This window comes from Melospiza georgiana, chromosome 9, assembly GCF_028018845.1.
Source record: "Melospiza georgiana isolate bMelGeo1 chromosome 9, bMelGeo1.pri, whole genome shotgun sequence".
Classification (NCBI taxonomy): Eukaryota; Metazoa; Chordata; class Aves; order Passeriformes; family Passerellidae; genus Melospiza; species Melospiza georgiana.
The window spans coordinates 8,351,200-8,372,885 of record NC_080438.1 but is presented as its reverse complement, the minus strand read 5'-3'; the positions used below and the strand labels follow the sequence as shown (position 1 = coordinate 8,372,885).

The 21,686-nt window shown below is 44.8% G+C and overlaps 1 protein-coding gene across 1 annotated transcript in view; it reads left to right on the top strand.

Annotated features, from left to right (window-relative positions):
* Positions 1–21,461, top strand: part of RGL1 (ral guanine nucleotide dissociation stimulator like 1) — a 52,214-nt gene extending 30,753 nt beyond the window's left edge. Inside the window, exons 5-18 of the mRNA XM_058030474.1 lie at positions 2,392–2,576; positions 6,100–6,224; positions 6,865–7,080; positions 10,200–10,303; positions 11,358–11,442; positions 13,269–13,358; positions 14,503–14,589; positions 14,814–14,846; positions 15,535–15,656; positions 16,058–16,147; positions 17,346–17,529; positions 18,145–18,510; positions 19,565–19,679; positions 20,158–21,461. Coding sequence (XP_057886457.1) covers positions 2,392–2,576; positions 6,100–6,224; positions 6,865–7,080; positions 10,200–10,303; positions 11,358–11,442; positions 13,269–13,358; positions 14,503–14,589; positions 14,814–14,846; positions 15,535–15,656; positions 16,058–16,147; positions 17,346–17,529; positions 18,145–18,510; positions 19,565–19,679; positions 20,158–20,255 — 1,900 coding nt within the window. The 3' untranslated portion in view covers positions 20,256–21,461. The remainder of the gene's footprint in view (positions 1–2,391; positions 2,577–6,099; positions 6,225–6,864; positions 7,081–10,199; positions 10,304–11,357; positions 11,443–13,268; positions 13,359–14,502; positions 14,590–14,813; positions 14,847–15,534; positions 15,657–16,057; positions 16,148–17,345; positions 17,530–18,144; positions 18,511–19,564; positions 19,680–20,157) is intronic.
* The last annotated feature ends 225 nt before the right edge of the window (positions 21,462–21,686 follow it).

The window sequence follows — 21,686 nt, the reverse complement described above, 5'->3', positions numbered from 1 at the left end:
CTGGCACTCCAGTAGAACAGCTGGGCAGCAGGAGAGCACTGGGGCACAGTGTACCTCTTCTCTCTTTCCCATTTCCCCTCTTGACTGAAATGATTTTGCTGGCAAATTCAGTGTCTGTAACAGCTGTGAACTCTTCACCCTGCTCTGGGAGACTGGATCTGTCTTAAACTCTGTTTATTGTTCAGCTTAAGAAAGTGGCCACCAACCAAGCCTCTGGAAACTGAGCTTAGTGTAGAGAGTGTGAACAATATTAGTGCAAAAACTTGCCCTGGGGAGAGGCTTCTCCTTCCAGATCATGGCTGAATTGGCCAGTGGTTGTAGGAATAGAACACCTAGCCTGGCTTTTGGGACTGGGGGAACGATGGTCTGTGATGTGAGTGGGAGCACAGAGCAGGAGGAAATGCACTACCTGGGCATGGAGTGGGGCACAGTGCTCCCTGCCTGTGGGGGAATGAGGGGAAAATGCTGTGGGCACAGGACAGGGGTGTTTGTGACTGTTGGTGCTCTGTGTGTGTGGGGCCAGAGGGGACAGCTGAAACTGGCAGGGTGGTGGCAGAGTCTGGGAGCATCACTGGGACCATCTGCCTGCTGTGGTGTTTCCTGGCCTTGGGCTGTGGAGCTGGTCTGGCACTGCTGGCTCTGCCACAGCTTGGAGTGAAACCTGAAATCCAGAACGTGTTTGCATGTTAATTTTTGATTGTGAATACTTTTTGTAGCTCTGAAATCATAATTCCAGCATTTCTCCTGTCAGCAAGCCTAACCAAAGAATGTTACCAACTGATTTTCAAATGCTTTAACTGAAAATTCAAAGTTGCACATTATCAGAACAAGAAGGGAAATAAAAACAGACTTAAATGGATGCAAGTTGGATGAAATCTGTCTGGTATTAAAAGTTAATTGAGTTTTGAGGAAAACCTACACAATTCAGATGAGACACAGAGAGTAGGAGAAACTCTCTTTTCTGTTTCTTAACTCTTGGTTTATTTTGGATGCTGCTGAGCAGCTGAGTTAACCAGAGACTGCTCTGGTTTCCCAGCCTGCACCAGGAATGTGCCAGTATTTGTACACAGCTCCAATGGAAAGTTTCCTGTGCTTGAGATACAGAAATGGTTTGGAGACATGGAAAGTTCAGGGCCTTTTTCTCAGGATGTTTAGGTGTTTATTGTGCTTTTTATTCCGAAATAAGGAGCTTAAAGTTTTAAGAAAAGTGGGGTTTTTTTTTAGTAATTTTCTATTTTTGCTTTTTCTATTTTTCAACATTGAGTTGAAAATTGTCAACAACATTGCAAATTATGTTGGAAAACCATAACTTAAAATGTCTTATTTTCTTACAAAGTCTGGTTGAAATTATGATAAATCCCTGCAAATGTAGGATCTAAGGGCATTCCCACAAACATATATTGTGCAGTATCTAAGCACCAATCTAATAGCTGGGTGTGGATGAGCACCTGCATAAATCAGGAAAAGCAAACAAACAGATCACTTCCCCCCTCCTCCCTGCTTCAGGCAGGATGGAAACCACACTGAGTCATCAGCTCTGCTTTCCCTCATCCCCCTCAGTCTGTAGAAGGATTGTTGGTGTTCTTTTAGCTGCATGTACTAACAAGTCTAGGATAACTTCCCTGAGCAAGGTTCAGTGGTGCTGCAGCTCCTTAAGCATCCTTCCCTGCTCTGCCAGCATGAGCAGGACACCCTTTTTGCCTGCTGTACTTTGACAGCCCCTGCCTGGTTTGTGCTGAGGATGAGATGAAGACCCTGCTGACGGATTTCCAGTCACTAGGATCAGCAGGCCCCCTGTCTCTCCTGTGGCTCAGCTCTGGGCACTCCCAGCTGGCTCTGGCAGGGCAGACTGGTGCTGCAGCGAGGGTTTATCCCCCAGATGAGGCAATCCCACTCACTGTGTGTGCCTGGGGGGTCAGGTTGGGGGATTTTCTCCTTTTCCTCCATGTGAGCTACAGTTTCATGAGCAGGCAGGCTTTGTACCAAGGCTGTAGATAAGGAGGAACAGTGTGTTGGGATTTGCAGCTCCAGTATGATCCCCAGACCCTGCAGCTGGTGAAAGGCCCCAGAGGAAGCATTTGATTTAGCTTTTCCACTGGGAAGGAGCCATGAATACCTTGTTTCCTCCCTGCTATTTTCCCACCACGTGCCAGGGAGTGGTTATGGAGCAAACACTGAGTTTACCCCAGTGGCCCAAGACAGAATGAAGAAATTCTGTGGTGCTGTTGATGGTGTGTGTAACGTGTGGTGTTGTTAAACATGGCTGTGGTACAGCTCAGCACAGATGCTTCAGGTGGGCTGTGAATGTCTCATGTGCTTGTGGCTCTGGTGGGTGCAGGTACTCTCAGTTCCATCTGGATGCAAGCAGTGTGTTCTCTCTTTTCCTTGCAGTGAAATAGCATCAGTCTTACGGGCCTGGCTCGATCAGTGCTCGGAGGATTTCAGGGAGCCCCCTGACTACATGTGCTTGCTCAAGTTGCTGGATTACCTGAAGAACAATATGCCCAATTCTGACATGGAGAGTAGGGTGCAGAACCTCTTGAAGCAGTTTCAGAACCAAGAAGTAGAAGCTGTTGGTGAGTTACCATTCCCTTCTCTCTTTCTGTCCTCCCTGCCTGTAAGATGCCGCAGGGATTTATGTGCAGTACATTTCACCACTTCTCATGCTTGTCAATAATATTGTGAGGCTCTTTCTAATAGTGTTACAGTGTGAGGTGAGGTGCCTGTGTCTGTTCATCCTGGGGTGGATATATAAATATAAATATAAATAAATAAATAAATAAATAAATGAAATATTTGAATATATAAAGATTTGGCTATTATATACAGATATATATATATTAAAAATATTGCCAAAGCTTCGAGATTGCTGCAGCAGCCAACTGGGTAATTGTCAGCACACTTCCCATTTCACTGAGTTAAAACACGCAGCTACTCTCTAGGTGGGCTTCTCACTTAACCTACCCCCCAAAAAAAACCCCAAACAAACAAAAAACAGAGTACAGAGCTGTGACAAAATACAGCTTGAGTCACAAGCTTTGTCCTGCAGCTTTTCTTCCTAGTTACCACCTTGTCTAAGGAAGTGCCTGTGGGTGTTTTTTCCTATTGGAGTGGCTGGCTGCTGGTATCCAAGGACAGAGGAAAATGTTACGTTATTGGGGGTCACAGGCTGCTGGAACAATAGTGAACTGTAGTCACACAAACCTGACACATCCCCATATCCTGGTCAGAAAACTTCCTGTGCCGGAGCTGGGGAGTGGGGGGAGCTCACACAGGGTGTGAATGAGAACTGGAATCAGCTTCCACCTTTGGTAGAGGGGTCAGAGAGAATAATTCATGCCATAAATGATAAAGGAAATGCCAGAAAAAAACCCCCACTTTCATTACATGAAAGTCACGTCTGCCGGATGCTCCAGAAATACCATGTCAATGTATAATACTGTGAAATGCCAAAATAGCTCAGTCATGAACAGGAAAAGGAGGAGTGCCCAGAGCCCAGGCCCTTACTGAGCACAGGTAAGGAACAGGATGGCTCAGATGTCACTCGTGCTGACGTTTCCTGGCTTGGGTTCCCCGAGCTCAAAGAAAGATAGAGACATGGAGACATGGAAAGTTCAGAGCCTTTTTTCAGGAAGTTTAGGTGTTTATTGTGCCTTTTATTCTGAAATGAGGAACTTAAAAGTTTTAAGAAAAGTGGTTATTTTTTAGTAATTTTTTGGTTTTGCTACACTGAGTTGAAAATTGTCAACAACATTGCAAATTATGTCTGGAAAACCATAGCTTAAAATGTCTTATTTTCTTACAAAATCCTGTTGAAATGATGATAAATCCCTGCAACTATAGGATCTAAAGGCATTCCCATAAGCATATATTGTGCAGTATCTAAGTACCAATCTAATAGATGGGTGTGGATGAGCACCTGCATAAATCAGGAAAAGCAAACAAACAGATCAGTTCCCTCAGAAAGAGGAAAAGGAAACTCATGAGATCTGTATTTGGGTTCATCTGTTCTTCAGAGTCAACAGAAGTTCCCAGCAGCCCTGCTTCTCTATTTGTTTCCTCAAGTGACAACTGAAAACATTCTTTTTTAAGTCACATGTGGGCCAGTAGGAATGATAACATTTTCCAAATTGTGGCAGAATAGAGGCTGCTTGTTAGAGTAAAATAAGAGGAGGGCAATGAAATTAAGCTGTGGGATTTACAAAAAAGAGTTTTAGGATTGCCTTACTTTCATCAGAGCTCCATCATGGTACATTTTCTTTCAAAATTCCTGATACATTTTCTGCAATCTTTGTTGATAAGTACTGTCCCAAAGCATTCCTGCTGGGTTCTGAATTTTGAAATTTGGGCTCTAATCCCACGGCTTCATTTGGGTAATCAAGCCTCTGTTCTGTGCTGCCATCAGCCATGCCAGTAGATTAGATTGCAGTACCAGACAGGAAGATAAAAGCTGCTTCTGGCCTCAATTCTTGCAGGTTGAGCAAGCAAAGCAAGGAGAGGCAGAGGTTGCAGGGTCAGGAGGGGCACAAGCTCGCCCTCAGTGCAGTCGAGAGTCAGACTTTGAGAGGGCTGAGTGGATCACAGGGGTCCCAAGATGATGAGATGCTTGAGTTCAAGGGGATTCCAGCTTGTTGGAGAGTAGGGAATAGACTGCTCACATATCTATGAAGGAGAAAAAGAGGGATGAAAAAAGAAATGGAAAATTTGCACTGTGCTTCAGGACCTTGTTTTAAGCATGTTGTGAGGTTTTGGGTAGGGCTGCAGTTCAGTGGTGAGGATTTCCAGTTGAATTTCAAGAGCCAAAAGGAAAAAGAGGTTTTACAAAGTCAAAAGGAGTGAGATTCTTGTAGCAGTCCAGTCCAAGTCCATTTAATTATGCAAATTGTTACAAAACAGCCATGCAAAAGCAGCCTAGAACAGAGGTCTCCATTTACCCCACTGAGCTCTGCCAGTAAATTGTGCAATTCAAATGTACAGATGGAAATCAGCTTGTAGACATAACTTGTTACATCAAAACTGTAGCAATTTACATTGGTGATTATGTTCTGTTAATTACTGGAGGAAGGAACAATGAAGTATTTTGAAAAACAACGATTCTCTATCACATTATCTGCTGTTGTTGCTTTAATGCTCTGCTTTAACTGGGTATGAAGTCTTGCATAACACTCTTTGTTTTTGTAAGTGAAATCTCACCAGTAGTAAACTCAGTACTTTGGTTGTTAGTCTTCAGCAAGTCCCTGTTTTCTTCTCCCTCCCTATGGAGTTACTGCTGCCTTACAGTAAAAAGAATTAGGATTTATTTTCAGGGAATTTCTGTTTCTTCCTCCTCTACCATGGGAAACAAGGGCATATTTCTTGATGTTTGAATTTTTGGTTCCCAACTTCTTGGAGCTAAAAGGTGACAAGGCAGCAGCTGTGGAACCCTCTCCTTTCTGCACTGGCTCAGGTTCCTCAGTGAGGACAGTTCTGCTCTCTCACCTCCTCTCTGCTGCCCAGTGCAGATTTAGGAGAACCATTCTGCAGAATATTGTGGGTGCTCACTGTATTCCATTTCCTGGGAAAAATTCCCTGAGAGAAAAGGTGAAGGCTGCTGGAATAAACCCTCTTCATCATAGCCCATGTAGCCACAAAAGGTGCCAGGAAATCTGGTGTCTTCTTTTATTTCTGGATAGAAGAGCATTCCTAATGCAGTATTTTGGGGGTATAACTGCAGCCTCATGTCTTTGAATTTTTTTTGTAGTTTGAATTTTTTTTTCAGATTATAAATACTGGAAAATAGATTAACAAAACTGTGGAATACCAGTAAGGAATTTTTGTTGGGGTGTTGGTAATGCTTTTTCTTTCAGAAGAACAGTTAGCAAATGGATCAAGTCCCTTCTCTGCTAAGATTTGTTCTCTCTATTTCCTTTTACTCCACCTTTTCTTTGCCAGTTTAATCTTTGGTCATTTTCCTCACTCCAGTGGCACAGTGGGGCCATTACATCAGGCAGGGCCCTTGGGGCATTCTGCTGTAATACAGTGATGTTGCAAAATAAACACTTGCTTTGATTCATTGTTTGCTGTATAAATTCACTGAGTGGTGTTTTCCATCCTGGCCAGATGGGTTCTGCAGCACTTCCTCCAGTGACCTGGTTGATGGAGAGGAACTGGAGATCAGCAGTCCAGAAGAATTCTCCTCTTTTCAAGACCACGTTGTGGCAGAACAGTTGACATACATGGATGTGGTATGTAGAGTATTGCATATAATACAACTTTATAAAATAAAACATTTTTTTGCTAAGTTACATTGCTTTAAGTGTAGGGTTCCAGAACCGGACTGCTGCTGGGACACAGAACACAGCTCTGTGGTTATCCCAGATGTTTCAGTCATTGAGCTGTTTCCTTCTGTCATTTTGAAGGTGGTTTTTTTGGTGTTTTTTTTTTTTTTTTTGGTTTGGTTTGGTTTGGTTTGGTTTTTTATGTGTAGCCTCTTTTGCAAAAATTATTGGCACTGAGAAATAGCACATTTTAACTATAACAGTACCTGGCTTAAAGATGTCTAGGAATTCTGGACTTTAATGCTCAGATTTTGCTTTGTGTCTATCAATTCCCTTCTGAATATCATTATGTAAAAGAATTTTATCTTGATTATGCAGCTGATACAAAGGTGTCCCTAATTTTCCCAGTATTGTTTAGCTGGCAGTTCATTTGAGGCATCAAGCCTATAAAGAGTATGCCAAAGGATATTTTAAACTAAGAGAGAACCAATATTTACCTTTAAGTACCATATTAGATTTAAATTTGTCCTCTAAACTTGTATTTCTTCTTGTGAATAAAAGATTTAGGAGAAAGCTGCTGGCTTACCACACCTCTGTTTCCCTCTAGATGCTCTTCAGAAGAGTTGTGCCCTACCACTGTTTGGGATCCATCTGGTCTCAAAGGGATAAGAAGGAAAACAAGAACCTGGCTCCCACTGTCAGAGCCACCATCACCCAGTTCAATGCAGTCACCAAATGTGTCATCAGCACTATCCTGGGGACCAGGGAGCTCAAAATCCAGCAGAGGGCCAAGATCATTGAGAAGTGGATTCACATTGCACATGTAAAGCATTTATTCTGTTTATTGTTTTTTGGATGGGTGCCTTGGAGTGAAGCAGTTAGGAGAGGAGAAAGGGGTTGTACACACTGGTCCCAGGCTATCTTAGCTCTAATTCTTTCTATTTTTAACTGATATTTTTGTGATACCAAATAGATATTGCCCTTCTTCCCCTCAGTTCTTCCCCACCATGGAAATGGGGTTGATGCTTGGCCATGCCAGAGCTTTAGAGAGCTCCAGATAGCTGATATCAGCAGCTTTTCCCTTGTCCACTGCTGAAATCACTCCATGGTGGGAGGCTGCTGGCCTTCAGCAGCATGTGGAATCACCTCCCTGTGCCTCAGCAGAGCTTCCAAGAGGGTCTTGTAGCAGATTCCATGTTTTTATCCTGTTTTTCCTAATATGTGCAAGAAGGGGGTTTTCCCATGCCTGCTTTACATACCTAGTTTGCTGATTTCCTAGGTTTTAACACTTTACTGTAATGTTCCTCATTCCCCTTGGAGCACTGGGCAGCTGGCAATAAACAAGATCTCTCTGGAGGAGAGCACTTCAAGCACTTCCATGTGGATGTGTGTTGACTCCTAAGAATCCCATGGATTCCTTTTGAGCTCTACAGAACAGTCAGAAAAAGCTGAAGCCAGAGGCTTTCCAGCCTTGGCAACTTCTGTGCTTGCAGAGGCAGCATTGAGTCCTGGCACCTGAGCTCTGGCAGCTGCATGGTTCAGGAAGCTGGCATGGGGAAGGGCCTGGACCTCTCCTGTGGCACTTAGATCTGCTTGTTTTTATCATCATCTGGTGGATGCTTTGTTGCCTGTGTGAAGGGATTAGGAAGGTTGATTCCCAGTTTCTACATGCAGATCCAAGTGGCAGAGGGCACCAGCTGAAAGGGCCTGCTTCCTGGGGCAGGCTGGACAGAACATCATCATCATCATCCCAAGGCAGAAGGGAGGCTGGGGGAAATCAGGGAAGGCACTGCCCTCATCCCACTCACTCTGTGGATGGAGAACTTTGTTCTACACCCCTGCTGATTCTGTGCTTCTCTCTTTACTTAATTCATTAAGTGCTCCAGTCGTAGCATGAAACACATGAAAAATGTATGTGCCCACTCTGCAGAACAATGGCACATGTACAGCAGCTGGGTGCACATTTACTGAGCTGCCCACTTCTGAAGAAAGCTGCTTGCATTGTGCATGCAAATGAGTGTTTTGAACAGCTAGGTGCCTGAATTAGAAAATAATCCACTCATTAAAGTACAGTTATTCACTGATAACTAAGCTTAGCAGCACAGAGTTCCACGCTTGTTACCTCCTCATGACTTTTGGATCCATTTTCTTGGTTCAAAAGATAAACTGGATACTTTCTCTAGTGCCAACCCTCTGCTCCACCTAGATCTAAGGTTCCTGAGCAGGAGCAGCCAATTTCACTCAAACAATATTTTCTTTAAAAATAAAAGGAAAAAATGAAATAATTAATGTGCTGTTATGCTTAAAATTTTTAAAATCAAAGTTGTTTTTGCACAGAATTCTTTCTGGTTTTCCCTCTGTGAAGGACACAGCATGAAAGTTATTAAAACCAGTCTTAAAAATTCTTCTTACATGCAAACGAAAGCTTGCTCAATTTTAGTCTGTAGTTGGTTGAACCACTGAGAACACTAAATCCAGTATTAAATGAAACTCCTACTGTGCTCTAAATTACACAGTGTGCAGTTAAGTCAAAATGGTTCCAAATTGGTTCTTCCAGTTCAAACTCCTGTTGTACTGGGAAGAAATAAGAAAAGCTGGTAATTTGTGCCTCTAAATTCGTGTTCTCCACAAGCTAAATTTCAGGTTGAACAAAAAGAAAGGTCTCATTCTTTAACATGTCAGTCTCTGGAGAAGAGCTGTTATGTGTTTTTTTTTTTTTTTTGGCCCCAAGCCATGCAAAAACAGCTTTCAGTTCCAGTGAGTCCTGCCCCATGATCTTGAACTTGGTGTTTATCTGACCCAGGTGCCCACCTGCTTCAGGTGCTGTCAGCCCAGGCTCTCTGCTTAAGCCACACTTGGATAAATGGAGTCTCCTAATTAGAAGTTTATTGTGGGCCAGTAACTGGGATAGCTTGTACTCTCCTCAGCTGATCAGTCACTTCTAATGCAGCTCATGAACAGAGATGCTGATGGATTAAGGTCTGACTTTTGCTTATGATGAGGTCGCTTTACTTTTGTTCAGTCCTACAAAGGAATAAATCGTGTCTGTTTTCACTGTAAGGATCCTTTACATAATAAGCATTATTAGGGTAAGAATCAGATTCATAAAAACGTTGATAAGCAGAATTTGAGTTTGAATACATTCTTATCATGTCTAATACATGCAGCAGTCAGATTGGCAGGTGTTTTGTCTGCTGGATTTGCATGTACAGACACCTGTGCTGAAGGTTGTGGCATCCAAGCTCTGGTTCTTGAGCCACCAACAGATTTCCAGGAGTCACAGACCAGACTTGCCCTCTTGCTTCCCTCCTCTTTATGAGAAATATGTGCTACTTTTTTGAGCTTTTCATTATCCTTTTCCACCCAAGCTTTTGCCACAAAGTAGATGCACAAGAAACATCCATGGGCCAGTCTCTCTGTTCAGATTTGATCCCAGCTCTGGAAAAGCTGGGAAGGTTTTTGTCTTTAACAGTGTGCACATACTTGAATAACAGGTTATTCCTTTGCATGTCTTTATTTTTAATTGACACTGAGATGATTGAGGGTTTACATTTTAAATACCACATAAAGAGGCAAAGCCTGGTTTTCTCCCTAAGGGGTAAAAGGGATTGGTAACTATAAAGAGCTTTTTAAGAAGTATAACCTTTGTGCCTTTCACCATGGCTTCATGGACTCAGTTCCACTTTTATTTTTACTTGGAGAACTGGAAGCTGTGACACCATAAATAGATGAAAGTGAGGAAAACAAGCTCTAAATGCCAAAGCTTGTGCAGTGTTTGGTGGCTGGAGTGGGGAGTGATGTTCTTGATGCTCAGTATTTGCACAGCTGCTGCTCAGCAGTGAGAATGTGCAGCAGGCCTGACAGGGCTCAGAGAGAGGAGCACCAAGGTCTGTGCACTGCTGACATTTAATGCTCCTGTGTTTCCAACCACTCCTTTCCCAGGAATGCAGGATCCTGAAGAACTTCTCCTCCTTGAGGGCCATCATTTCAGCTCTGCAGTCCAACTCCATTTATAGACTGAAGACCACCTGGATGTGTGTTTCCAAGTAAGCTTCTCCCTCAGTTCCCAAGGGCCACAGCGTTCAGTGCTCCTTGTTTTCTTCCTTTCCTCACTCTTTCTGTTCTGTTCCTTCACTAACATGGGTCCTGTCAGAAGAACCTCCCATTCCTGGGATGCTCAGACCCCTCCTGTGAGCTCCTCTTTTTTGTTGAGGGGACAACCTGCCCTTGGGGATACTGAATTCTGTCCTTTCTAGCATGTTGGGTCTTCCACAACCTCTCTAGAAAAACTGTGGCACTGACTTCTCACCCAGCTCATGCTCACCACTCCCAGGTCACCAGCATCTCTGCTTGTTGTCCTTTTTCCCGTGAAGTTTGAGGAGATCCAGCTTGCTACAGATCCTTCCAACTCTTCTCCTGGTGCTGATATTTACATAAAATATATTCCCAAATTACAAAATCCAGTATTGAAGATAATATTTCTTCCAGGGGAGAAAATATTTCTTCACTTTATTGTGATTATATTTACTGCCTGCCCCACAGATGCCAGAAGTTGCTGTCTAGAAAAGATGGTGTTCTGCTCATTCATTTTGGGGAAATCAGATTTCTTTGCCTTTGATAAATTAAAGTATCCCTCTGCCAGGCAGAATCCTTCTGTATTTCCTCTCCAAGGAAGTCGGATTTTCCTTCTACTGCCCTGTGTTTCTGATCAAAATATTGCCTATCTTGTCTTGGGCAAAAAACTACTCCTGCACTTATTTGCTTCCAGCTTTCCAGAATACATGGAATAGGACAAAAACTTGGGTTTTTCTGTTCCTTTGTATCCCCTGACCCATTCTCACACTGCACTGACAGTTCAAAGCCCTGCCCAGGGGCTGCTGCTGGTGTTTCTTTGCTGTCAGATGAGGCTGAACTTTGCTGGAAGCACCAGAATGTCCCACCAAGGCTCCCAGGAGATGTGCAGCATCTCACTGGGTGCATTTTGGTGCTGTTATCTTTTATAAGTAGAACTGCTAATGATTGATGAGAAACAAGCAGAAACTTGATTGGATTTTAGAGTGCTTGCTAATGACATAAATGACATTATCTTCCCCTGTGCAGGGACATCCTGCTGATGTATGAAGAGTTGTCAGAGATCTTCTCAGACCATGACAATTACCTGACAAGTAGGGAGCTGCTGATGAAGGTGAGAACTGGTGTGAGTTCAGAACTTGTGATCTCAGTGAAATCGGAGGTTTAACCCTTTTTGAAACAGGCTGCCAAAGCTCATCTCTTCTTCAAGGACCTTCCCTGGTGTTTAGGGAAGAGCAGGCTGTAGAACCTGAACTTCTTGCTGGGCTGAGAGTTGATTTCCTTGTTCCTGGAAGAATCAGTAGCTTTAGCCTGGATAGCCACAGCCAGCAGGCTCTGGCAGCAGGATCTGGGTGGACAGCAGCCCCTCAGCCCAGGAGGTCACTGGAGCAGTGCCACACCTTCAGCTGAGGAATCAGTCCAAGATGTTTGTCCCATTATCCTGTACCTTTCTCAGAACTACAAAGCAGGGCTGGGAATTCTGAAGGAACAAGCTTCCTGTTCTGTGTGTGGCCAGATGGACAACAAAGCAGGCTCTGTGTGGAGCAGTTTGACTCTTGCACTCTCCTGAGTGAACCCCAGTAAGCTCAGGAGCCTGAAAGGGGTGAGGAAGAATGGCAGGGAAGGGCTGTGTTCGGCAAAAGCTAAGGAATGTTTGTGGCAGGTTTTTTCCATCTGCATAAAAAAGTTCCTATAAACTCACTAAGCAGTTCATTCTTTGGCAGTTCTGTCCAGCCAGTCTGGCATCTGTCCCTCAGCCCCTTGCCTTGGGATCAGAAACTCTGTGTTTTGCTCAGGAATGGTGGGTGAACACACTCATATCTGTCAGTCTGTTTTGTTTATCATCCATTTATCAACATCTGTAGGTAATTTTTAAAGCAGGTGAGACCATAATAAGCATAGAGGGAAAATGTGTGTTCAAAACAGCCTGATTAACTAAATATTAAAAGACAAAACAACTCAGACTGAGCCTAGACCTCTGGCTCCCAGTAAATCACCCTCCAGCTGCCCTAAGCAGATTTTAAAAACATTTTGGAAGCAGTGAGAGGAGAAAAATCCCTCAGAATAGCTAGAACCTCTCCCCTACTTTTCATCTTGGACCATTTGGAGGATTAATATCCACTGAATCCTCAAAGGCTTAGTTTTCCTTCACTGTAAATAGCCCCTGTAAGGGAAGCCATGTTGGACCTTGCCTGTCCATCCTGCAAATCCAAGTGTGGAGCAAACAAAATGCCATTGGAAACAGGTGGGGTGGCATGGAAAGGGAGCAGTGTTCTCTCCTCCTGAACAGACATTGATAGTGATTTGTGACACATCTGCACAACCACTGTAAGAAACACATAACTCCAACATCCCCTGTGCATCCAGGGAAATAAAGGTTTAAAGAACTATGGTGAAATATCTCATCCATTCATATGAAAGCTGGAGCTGTGGGGATGGAAACCTGTTCCTTTAATTTCCTGCATGGTTTTGGATTAGTCAGTAAACCACAGTCACTGGATGCTGGTGTTGCAGCATAAGAAAAACAACCAAGCATTACAAAGATGGAGATGTTTACTTGTAGCAGGCCTGATGAGGGAATTAACTAGAATTCCTCATGTCAGGAGTGTTGGGATAGAGCATCTGGACACCTGAAGTATGTCCGAGCTTCTCTGATTTACACTCCCATGAGATTTTCAGCAGCACTTGGCTTTGGCCAAAGCCATTCTGCAGAAAAATTCCCTCACAGTCATCTTGGGTGATTTTTGTCCAAAATTCCCAACCAGCATCCAAGTCCCAGGAAATCAACATGTATGTAGACACACATGTGTCTGCACAGCAAGTATTTTTTGCTGGCTTAACCTGTCTGGCTAAATGTACTTACTATTTTGCATGCATGCAGTTTGCAGTTTACCACTTGAATCCTTCATTAATTGCCTTTAATGCTTTATCACCTCACAGGAAGCAACATCCAAATTTGCAAATCTGGACAGCAGTGAGAAAGAAAATCAGAAAAAGTCACAGAAACGACTGCAACTTCAAAAAAACAAGGTGTGTTTGGGGGTTTTCCTCTCTTTTTTGAATGGTAACATGATTAACCTAATTGGTCAATTCTACAAGAAGCAAAATCCAGAAAAGTCTTCACCAGACTGGGCAGGAGGGGATTGATGAATATAAACATGTGGTCATCACTTCCAGCTCTCTTTTTCAGTCCTACAAGAAGGAGTTCCATTATCTACTCTTGTTAAACTTTAGGGAGAAATGCAATTTCCATGTAGTGAAACATGTGCTGCTGTAAATACTGGAGTTCTTGTGATAAAGAGAATTAGCTCTGGCAGAGCAGAAGTGTCATTTACTTTCAAACATGCTGATGAAGCTTCTGATATACCAGCTTGAAAATTGCACAGGCTTCTACAGAGATTGCTTTGTAAAATGTGTCTGGCATCCAGCTGCTGGTGAAAATGGTTTTTGTCTCAAAGCTGGCAAAGATTTAAAAGGACAGGGAGAGAGAAATCTGGAATAGAGAGTCAAAAGTGCTGAATATGATTTTTGTCTGTGTAGTTGTTTGACTGGGAAAAATATGGATACTTCTGGATGGTAGAAACAAGTGTTTCCTTTGCAAGTGTAGAGCCAGCCTGAACTCTGCAAATGCTGGCAGTCTAGAAGTTTAAAGTGTGACTAATTAGCATTAAAATGCAGTGGATGGCTGGGGAAGATGTCACTTCTTGGAGAGAAAAAAAAAATGGTGGCTTGACTTGACTTCACTATCACAAGGTATAATCACACATCTCTGGTAAAAATGCACAGGGATGAAGCAGAAGCTGCTCACACAGGCTGGCCACAACCATTCCCCTGCTCCTCCTCCTGCAGCAGGTGACAGAGGGACCCTGTCCTGGTCCTCAGTGCTCCTCCCAAAGGCAGGGTTTCCTGGGGACCCACTGTTGGGAATCAATGGCCATACTGTAATGCCAAACCACTGGCTAATACCTGTGAGAGCATCCTGGTCTCAATGGAATTGGATTTAAATTCTATATTATCTAATGAAAATGATGTAATGAAAGAAAACATAATTATAGGACTGATGCTTGGTTAAGCAGATTACTTTAATCTCATTTTCTTACACAGGGGTGTTCTGGAATTGTAATTATTCTCATTTTTCAGTCAGTTAATCCAGCATTGCTCTGCTCACTTGCAGGGAGTGATGCAAGGCACGGTCCCTTACCTTGGCACCTTCCTGACTGATCTCATCATGCTTGACACAGCCCTTCAGGACTATGTTGAGGTAATTTGGGGCAATTTTTTGGAACTCTAAATACCCTCCCTGCCTTCCCAACTGAGTTTACATGGTTCTGCATCCTCTCCTTCTGCAGCTCTTAAAATCTGTTTACAAAAAGAAAAGGGAAGCAATATGCAGTGTTATTAACTGGAACTTGTGTGAATTTTTGTGCATTTATCTCAAGGTACAAGTCTGGCTCTTCTCTGATCCCTTCTCTTTCCTTCCAACAGGGTGGCCTGATCAATTTTGAGAAGAGACGAAGGGTAGGTTGAATGTTCTGTGGTTTTTGGTTTATTGATGCCCTCTGGCCAAGGGCATTTGTCTTTAGCAGCTGAACCAGACCTGGTGGCAGGAGACCTTTGCTTTCCAGAACACACAGTTAGTAAATATGCTCCTTCTCCTGCAGGAAACCTTTCACTTTTGCAGGTGAAAGTCTGCAGAGAGCAAGCCAGGTACAGAGGAGGCTGTCAGTCTGTCCCTTTGGCCTGATCCTTGTTGGTCAGAGATAAGTAATGTCCTGTAGGAGTAAAGGTGCTGGGGTTACCTTGGGCTGAATGAAGTCAGGCCAGATCTCCATCCTAGGGTTGAAAGCAGACCTGGCCTTGGCTGAGATGGAGCCATTTCCTGCCCTGAACTGCTCAGTGACCTGCCCTGAACAACCCAGGGTTATTCTGGCAGGGTGTGTATGAGTGCAGTTACAGAAGAGCAGCACACTCTGGTCACATGCCTTAAGGGCAGCATTTTACATTCCTCTGGAGCAAGTCTGAGTGCACATTATGGATCCTAGGGAAAAAAATCCCACTTTATTGTTAGAAAACTGGTTCTTGAAATAGTTACTCAACTGAAACTGAACTTCACATCAAGCTAAGTTTGTCCTGGATCCCTTGTTGTATGAATGAATATAATCTTGTTCTCTAATTAGACTTTCTATCTGATTATTTATTTTCTTAGGAATTTGAAGTCATTGCCCAGATCAAGCTCCTGCAATCTTCATGCAACAGCTATTGCCTGATACCAGACCAAAAATTCATCCAGTGGTTCAGGAGGCAGCGACACTTAACAGAGGAGGAGAGGTGGGTGCTCAGTGCAGCTGGAAAACCTCTGTTCTCACCCCCCACACCTGGGCAGGGACATGCAAACACTGGGGAGTTTTAAAACCTGTTACAAGGGGGTGAAATATCCCCTTGGCCCTGGTAAAGTGCAGGCAGAGCAGTGTTCCCCTTTGTGGTGCTGCAACCTTCTGTGAGGTGAGAATAACTGAAGGACTGGGATTTCTTGAATGTTGCTGCCGTGAGATGTACAACTAAATAACATTGTACAACTAAATGACATTGTACAACTGAATAACATTGTACAGCTAAATAACAGCTAATAAAGAAGGGGGCAGTTTCAAGGAGAATTGTACAACTGAATAACATTGTACAACTTAATGACATTGTCTGCAAATATTCACCTGCTGGCCTCTGCCCTGCAGTTACAAACTCTCCCGTGAGGCTGAAGCAGCTGCTGATACCAACATCCTGTCTCCCAAATCCCAGAAAAGCATGGTGAAGAGGATCAGCACGTGAGTATGATGGGGCAGAGGGGTTTTGGGGTGGGAATAGGGACCTGGATAACTCAAATAGTGCTCATTTAATCAGCTGCAGAACCTGGCTGGGGATCCACAACTCTGCATTGCTTTAAGGAGAAATGCAGCCTTGTGGCTGAAGCTATCCCTTTGTGTTGCTAGAAGCAGTCATGAGGATTACTAAAGCTAGAAGAGACTAGAATAAAGAATCCTTCCTATGGTGTCAAAAAAAGAAACCATTTTTAGTGATGGATTATAATTCAGTACCTGTTGTGTAATAACTTTGCTGAATACAGCAGGAAAACAGAGTAAAGGAGGATGAAGTCTGGTCTATTATTAGTCTAAATTGCTGTAGACATGCAAAATTTCCTTACAGGATTTTAATATGAAAATTAAGGTTAGCAAAGAGGTATTTGATAGTGGAAACAACCAGCTGGAGAAGGAAAAAAAAAATCATGAGGACATGGTCCAATTTGGTGTAATACGACAAAGATTCAGACAGGAACAGGGCCATCATGCAGCTGGACATGGGAAACAAGAGGCTAGCAGGAATGCAGGGAAAGCTGCATGGAATAAAGCAGAGCTCAAAGACTGAAGTAAAACTGTCTGCACTCTGAATGTGTTTTGCTAATGAATGCTGTAGAAAAGCAGTCAGTGACACCTCTTTAAGGTGTATTAAATCAGTAACTGCATGCTGATGCTCCCTGCTCCTCTTGGTGGGTCAGACCAGCTTGTTCTCTTTGACATTCCTTTCAAGCCACTTGACCTGCATTTAGAAATGAGTCTTGGAGAGGGAGTGCCTTTAATTTACACTTTATGATCCCCTTATTGTGAGAACCTGGTACCTGTGGCACCTTAATAGAGGGCAGGAATTGGCAGGGGGGTGAATTTGTCCTTTGAAGCCCTTTTTTCTGCTAAATGAGCCTGAAAATGTGAAGAGATGGAAGGAGAGTGTTGTTCTAGTGGGGCATGAGCTGGTTGTGGCCTTGCAGCTGTGGGCACTCTGGGTCAGGAAGGTGTTGTGTTAGCCTGTAATAAAGCCTCTGGACAAACTATAAACACCACAAAGGAAATGACAACAGGCCACACCAGAGAGGAAAAATCTCCAGAATGTAAGAGCTCTGAACCAAGGGACAGCTTTGCTCAGCCCAGCTCTCACTTACTGGCTTTTATGCTTTCTTTCTTTCTATCCTAGACTTTTTCTGGGCACTGATGTGTTCACGCCACCCAAAGAACAACCCCTGAAGAGCTCTCCTGCAGGAGGGAGCTCTGGGGAGAGCACGGATTCAGCCAGTGTTTCATCGTGTGAGTTTAACCATTCTGAAACTGAGGATGTGTGTGTCACTCCTGTCTCCAGTCCTGAGGACCCTCTGAAAAAGGTACACCTGGGGCCTCTGCATGCTGCAGGCAGGCCCAGGGCTCTTGGTCTTGACTAAAGCATTGGTTTTAGTGAAATGGAGAGAGAAATGTGTAAAAATGGAAGTAATCCAGTCGGGGCTCTTTCACAGTGTTCTGTGTTGTCCTTTACAGTGGGTTTGTTCTGTCAGGAAGATTTTGAGCAAGGCAGAGGGAGGGAAAGGCAAACGCTGAGCAGGGGAAGGAAGGGGGCAGTTTCAAGGAGAAGGCAGAGAGGAGGGGGTGTGTGCATTTTCACTTGTATAAGGGCTCTCCCCTGGAGCAGGAATGCCTGGGACACCCTCTGGTCCCAGTTCATGGCTGGCTGCCCACAGCCTCATCCTGTTCCTTGGATCTGCTGCCACCTCCTGGGCTGCTCTTACTGCGAGGCCAGAGCATCCCCAGCAGGACAGAAACTGTCACTAAAATGCTAGAATCCATCAAGTGAAGTTCAGTTCTCAGTTCAGCAGGCTGAGCAGTGTGGGTGACTGAGGTTTTATCTGTGCCTTCTGCATTCTCCTGTTCCTCTGGCACAATGACACAGCCACACACACTGAATGCGTCCCCTTTGTGACAGCACTTTCCTTTCTGTTGTGCAGATCTCTGGCTACTCCTTATCCTCCTGTTCTCCTGACTCTTCCATGAGCACGCCTTCCTCAGGGGTGTCATCCTTACCCTCATTCCTGCTGGCCTCCAATGACGACAAGAGCTCTGTGGGCTCTGACAAGGGCTATGACTCTGACAAGGGCTCCATCAGCTCTGACAAGGGCTCAGGCTGCAGCAAGGGCTCCGTGTGTGACGCTGGCTCAGGCCTGGACAGTGGCTCCATGCCCTGCAGGGACTCAGGCTCGGTGCTGGGCAGTGCCCCCAGAGCGCTGCCCGTGTACAACCGGCAGAGCGAGGGCTCCTGCATCATCCGCGTCAGCATGGACGGGCTCCAGGACAGCATCTACAAGAGCATCCTGGTGAGTGCCACAGCTCTGGGCTCGGCCCCTGTGCCCATGGCGGGTGGCTGAACCCAGCACTGCCTTCTGAGAGGCCCCCTTCACTGAACTGGCTCATCAAACCTGGCTGGAATGGGAAAATGGCACATGGTGCCATGCAGAATGGAGCCTGCTAGGAATTAGATGTCTTGAAACAGCTTTAGGGAAGTTTCTGGTCTGGAAATGGGAGTTTGTGTTTTATCAGAAAGGTCCAGGTGAAGCACTGTGAGCACATTGAGGTTTTGACATAAGCTGGTATGTTTTCCCTGGAGCAACTTTCCCCAGGAGCTGGTTTCTGGAAACAGGGAGCTGACATGCCCTTTAATTCCACAGCTTTTCCCAGTGAAGAAGGGACAATCTCCCTCCTCTTGCCAGACCAGCAGCCCCAGAATTCAGGCATTTCCCTCTCTGCTTATTCCACAGACATATCCCAGCAATGCCACCGGTGCTGGACCATGGGTGACGTGGCTTAGCTCAGCTGGGGCGGAAACAAAAGCGTGATAGTTCTCAGCATCTTTAGTTCCTGATTTTAATGGTCTCACTTCCCCAAATCCAGCAAGTTGTTCCCTGAGGGCCTGATGGATTTGGCTGCTGGTGAGACTGCAGGAGGCTCTGGAGGAGCTGGTTGTCTGCTCCAGATGCACTTGCACAGCACACAGCAAATCCAGCTACAAGGCCAGAAGGCTTTGCAGGATGTCCAAGGGAGCACTTGGAGCAGGAGGCTGCAACAGCAGCTGGGGCAGCTCTTCACAGGGGCTTCAGTGGCTGGTGAGAGTGAGGTCTCTCAGAGGGAGCAGACACTGGCATCTACTGCTGTCTCACCAGTACTGTACCTGAGTCAGCTTGAACTAAAAAGCCACCACCTCCAAATGTCAAAACCGCTAAGTCTAGTGTCTGTCAGCACCTGCCCCTTTGTTACTGACCTGTGCTTTCAGTTCTCTGACATCTCTTCCAAGAACAAGCAGTTAGGTTTTTACTAACTACTAAATGACAAGAGTGAATGAGAAGAATCTCTCATTGCACCTTATCTTTGCAGATAACCAACCAAGACAGAATCCCCGATGTCACCCAGCGAGCCTTGCTGAAGCACAACCTGGAGCCTGATGCAGTTGAAGATTATGAGCTTGTGCAGGTCATCTCTGAGGACAAAGGTAGGGAAGCAGAACTCTGCTGCTGCCTGCAAAGTTCTGTTGGATTTCAAAGGGAAGAGTAAAACGGGAAGCATTAGAAATGCTGTTGATGGGTCACAGCTGCCAGTGAGAACCCCCTGGCTGCTCAGGAGTGGTTTCTGTCAGCACAGCCCCCTTCCCACAGGCACAGCCAGCTCCTGGGCTGCCAGGCTGACTCCATGTGTGCCTTGCAGCCATGGGGTGACCACAGGATTTTGGGTGGGGGTGATGTTCTGCCTTCCTGGCACCAGGCCCTTGGATCCCACCCACCTTCAGCCTTCTCTGAGAGTCTGCCAGGGCCTCTGCCAGGCTGAGCATACTCCCTTTCCCCCTGCTCCAAATGCTGCTGTGGCAGAACAGGGAGCTGGCCCTGCCCACACTGTCCTGCTGCCTGTCCTGTCTCAGTTTTGCTGCTGCTGTGCCCCCTCCCCTCTAACTCTGCTGTGGCCCTGTTGTGCAGAGCTGGTGTTCCCCCGTGATGCCAACGTGTTCTACGGCATGAACAGCCACGTCAACTTCGACTTCATCCTGAGGAAGAGGGCAGAGCTGCTGGGCTGAGGCTGCACCTGCACTGCCCTCCCGGGTCACAGGGAATCTGTCAGAATCCTCTGCTGAAAATGTGCAATGGGAGCAATGGGCAGCCCTGGTGCAAAGGCTCCAAGGCTGCTGCATTTGTCTTGAGGACATGCCATGAGCCATCTCTGTGAGAAAAGGGTCTCCTTCATGCCAGTATTATACAGAAAAAGATCATCTGAACTTATTTTTATAGAACTGAAGCAAGTTCTGAGTATGTCTGCCTGAACCAGCTGAGAATTTTTTGCACTTGTTCTATACCAGAGAATGACCCATTTTGGATCTTGTTTCCAAAGAACTGTAAAATGAATGAACTGCACTTGCCTTTGCATGAACTTCATGAATGGGACAAACACTACTTTGTGTTGGATGGAGGTCTGAATGTCACAACAGGGTTGTTTCCCTTGGACTTGGTTAAGCCATGGACCAGAACCTGATGCCTTCTGTGTGCACTCCCATGTGATGGATGGATGTCCTCCCAATGTGCAATTCCTCTGCTGGAACTGAAATCTGAACCTCTTCAAAAGCCATAAGTAAGACATTGGATTGTAAGCAGCCCTGGTTTGAGACACATGAAATACACAGAGTATTTCTGGTTCTGCTGGTAGCACTGTGCATCCCTGCACAGATCTAGGAGCTATTATCCAAACAAACAGCTTATAGGATTCTTAAGGATCATTAGTTTTATCCATGCCTGGGCCTTTTACCCCCAGTTCTGTGGCACTAATTTGCAGCACTGGGCTCAGGTTAAGTTTTACACTACATTTGGATTTACCACTTCTGTTTACAGGTAGGTAAAACAGACCAACTGTAGGTCTGCTCTACATGCAAGAGTCCTACAGCAGGTCCCACAAGCCTGGTGTAGGTCACAGCCTGAACAATTTATGAATTCCAGTTGTTTGTTATAGGGTGACAGAGGGGGGTTGTTACTGAGCCTTAACCTTTGCCCAGAGTTGGGGCAAACTAGAAGTTCAGTTTTCTCTGTTTTTGGGGTCTGTACAGTGCAGTTCCTTGTGTACATAGCATAGCTCCTACTGTATATAGTACTGCTCACTCAGAGGGTGTATGGCAGTGTTAAGCTGAAACATAAATGTTCTGGATTTTAAAATTACACTTTGCAAATGTTTATATATGTTATGTTTTTAACTGCTTACCTATAATCTTTATATGATAAGTATATAAATTGTTTTTCATTAATATTTGCCTGGAATCGGTCAATTTCCTATTATTAGTGCATGTCAGATGTGTAAAACCACCTCACAGCACTTCCCTTGCTGTCACTTTCTTCAGCCTCTCCAAAGGACCAAAGCCCTTCCAGCCCATCAGCCATGCACACAGCAGCCTCTGAGAGACAGGGATATTTTGTGCAATTTCCTGAGGTTTCAGCTTAAAGATTTCCATAACTGGGTAATTAAG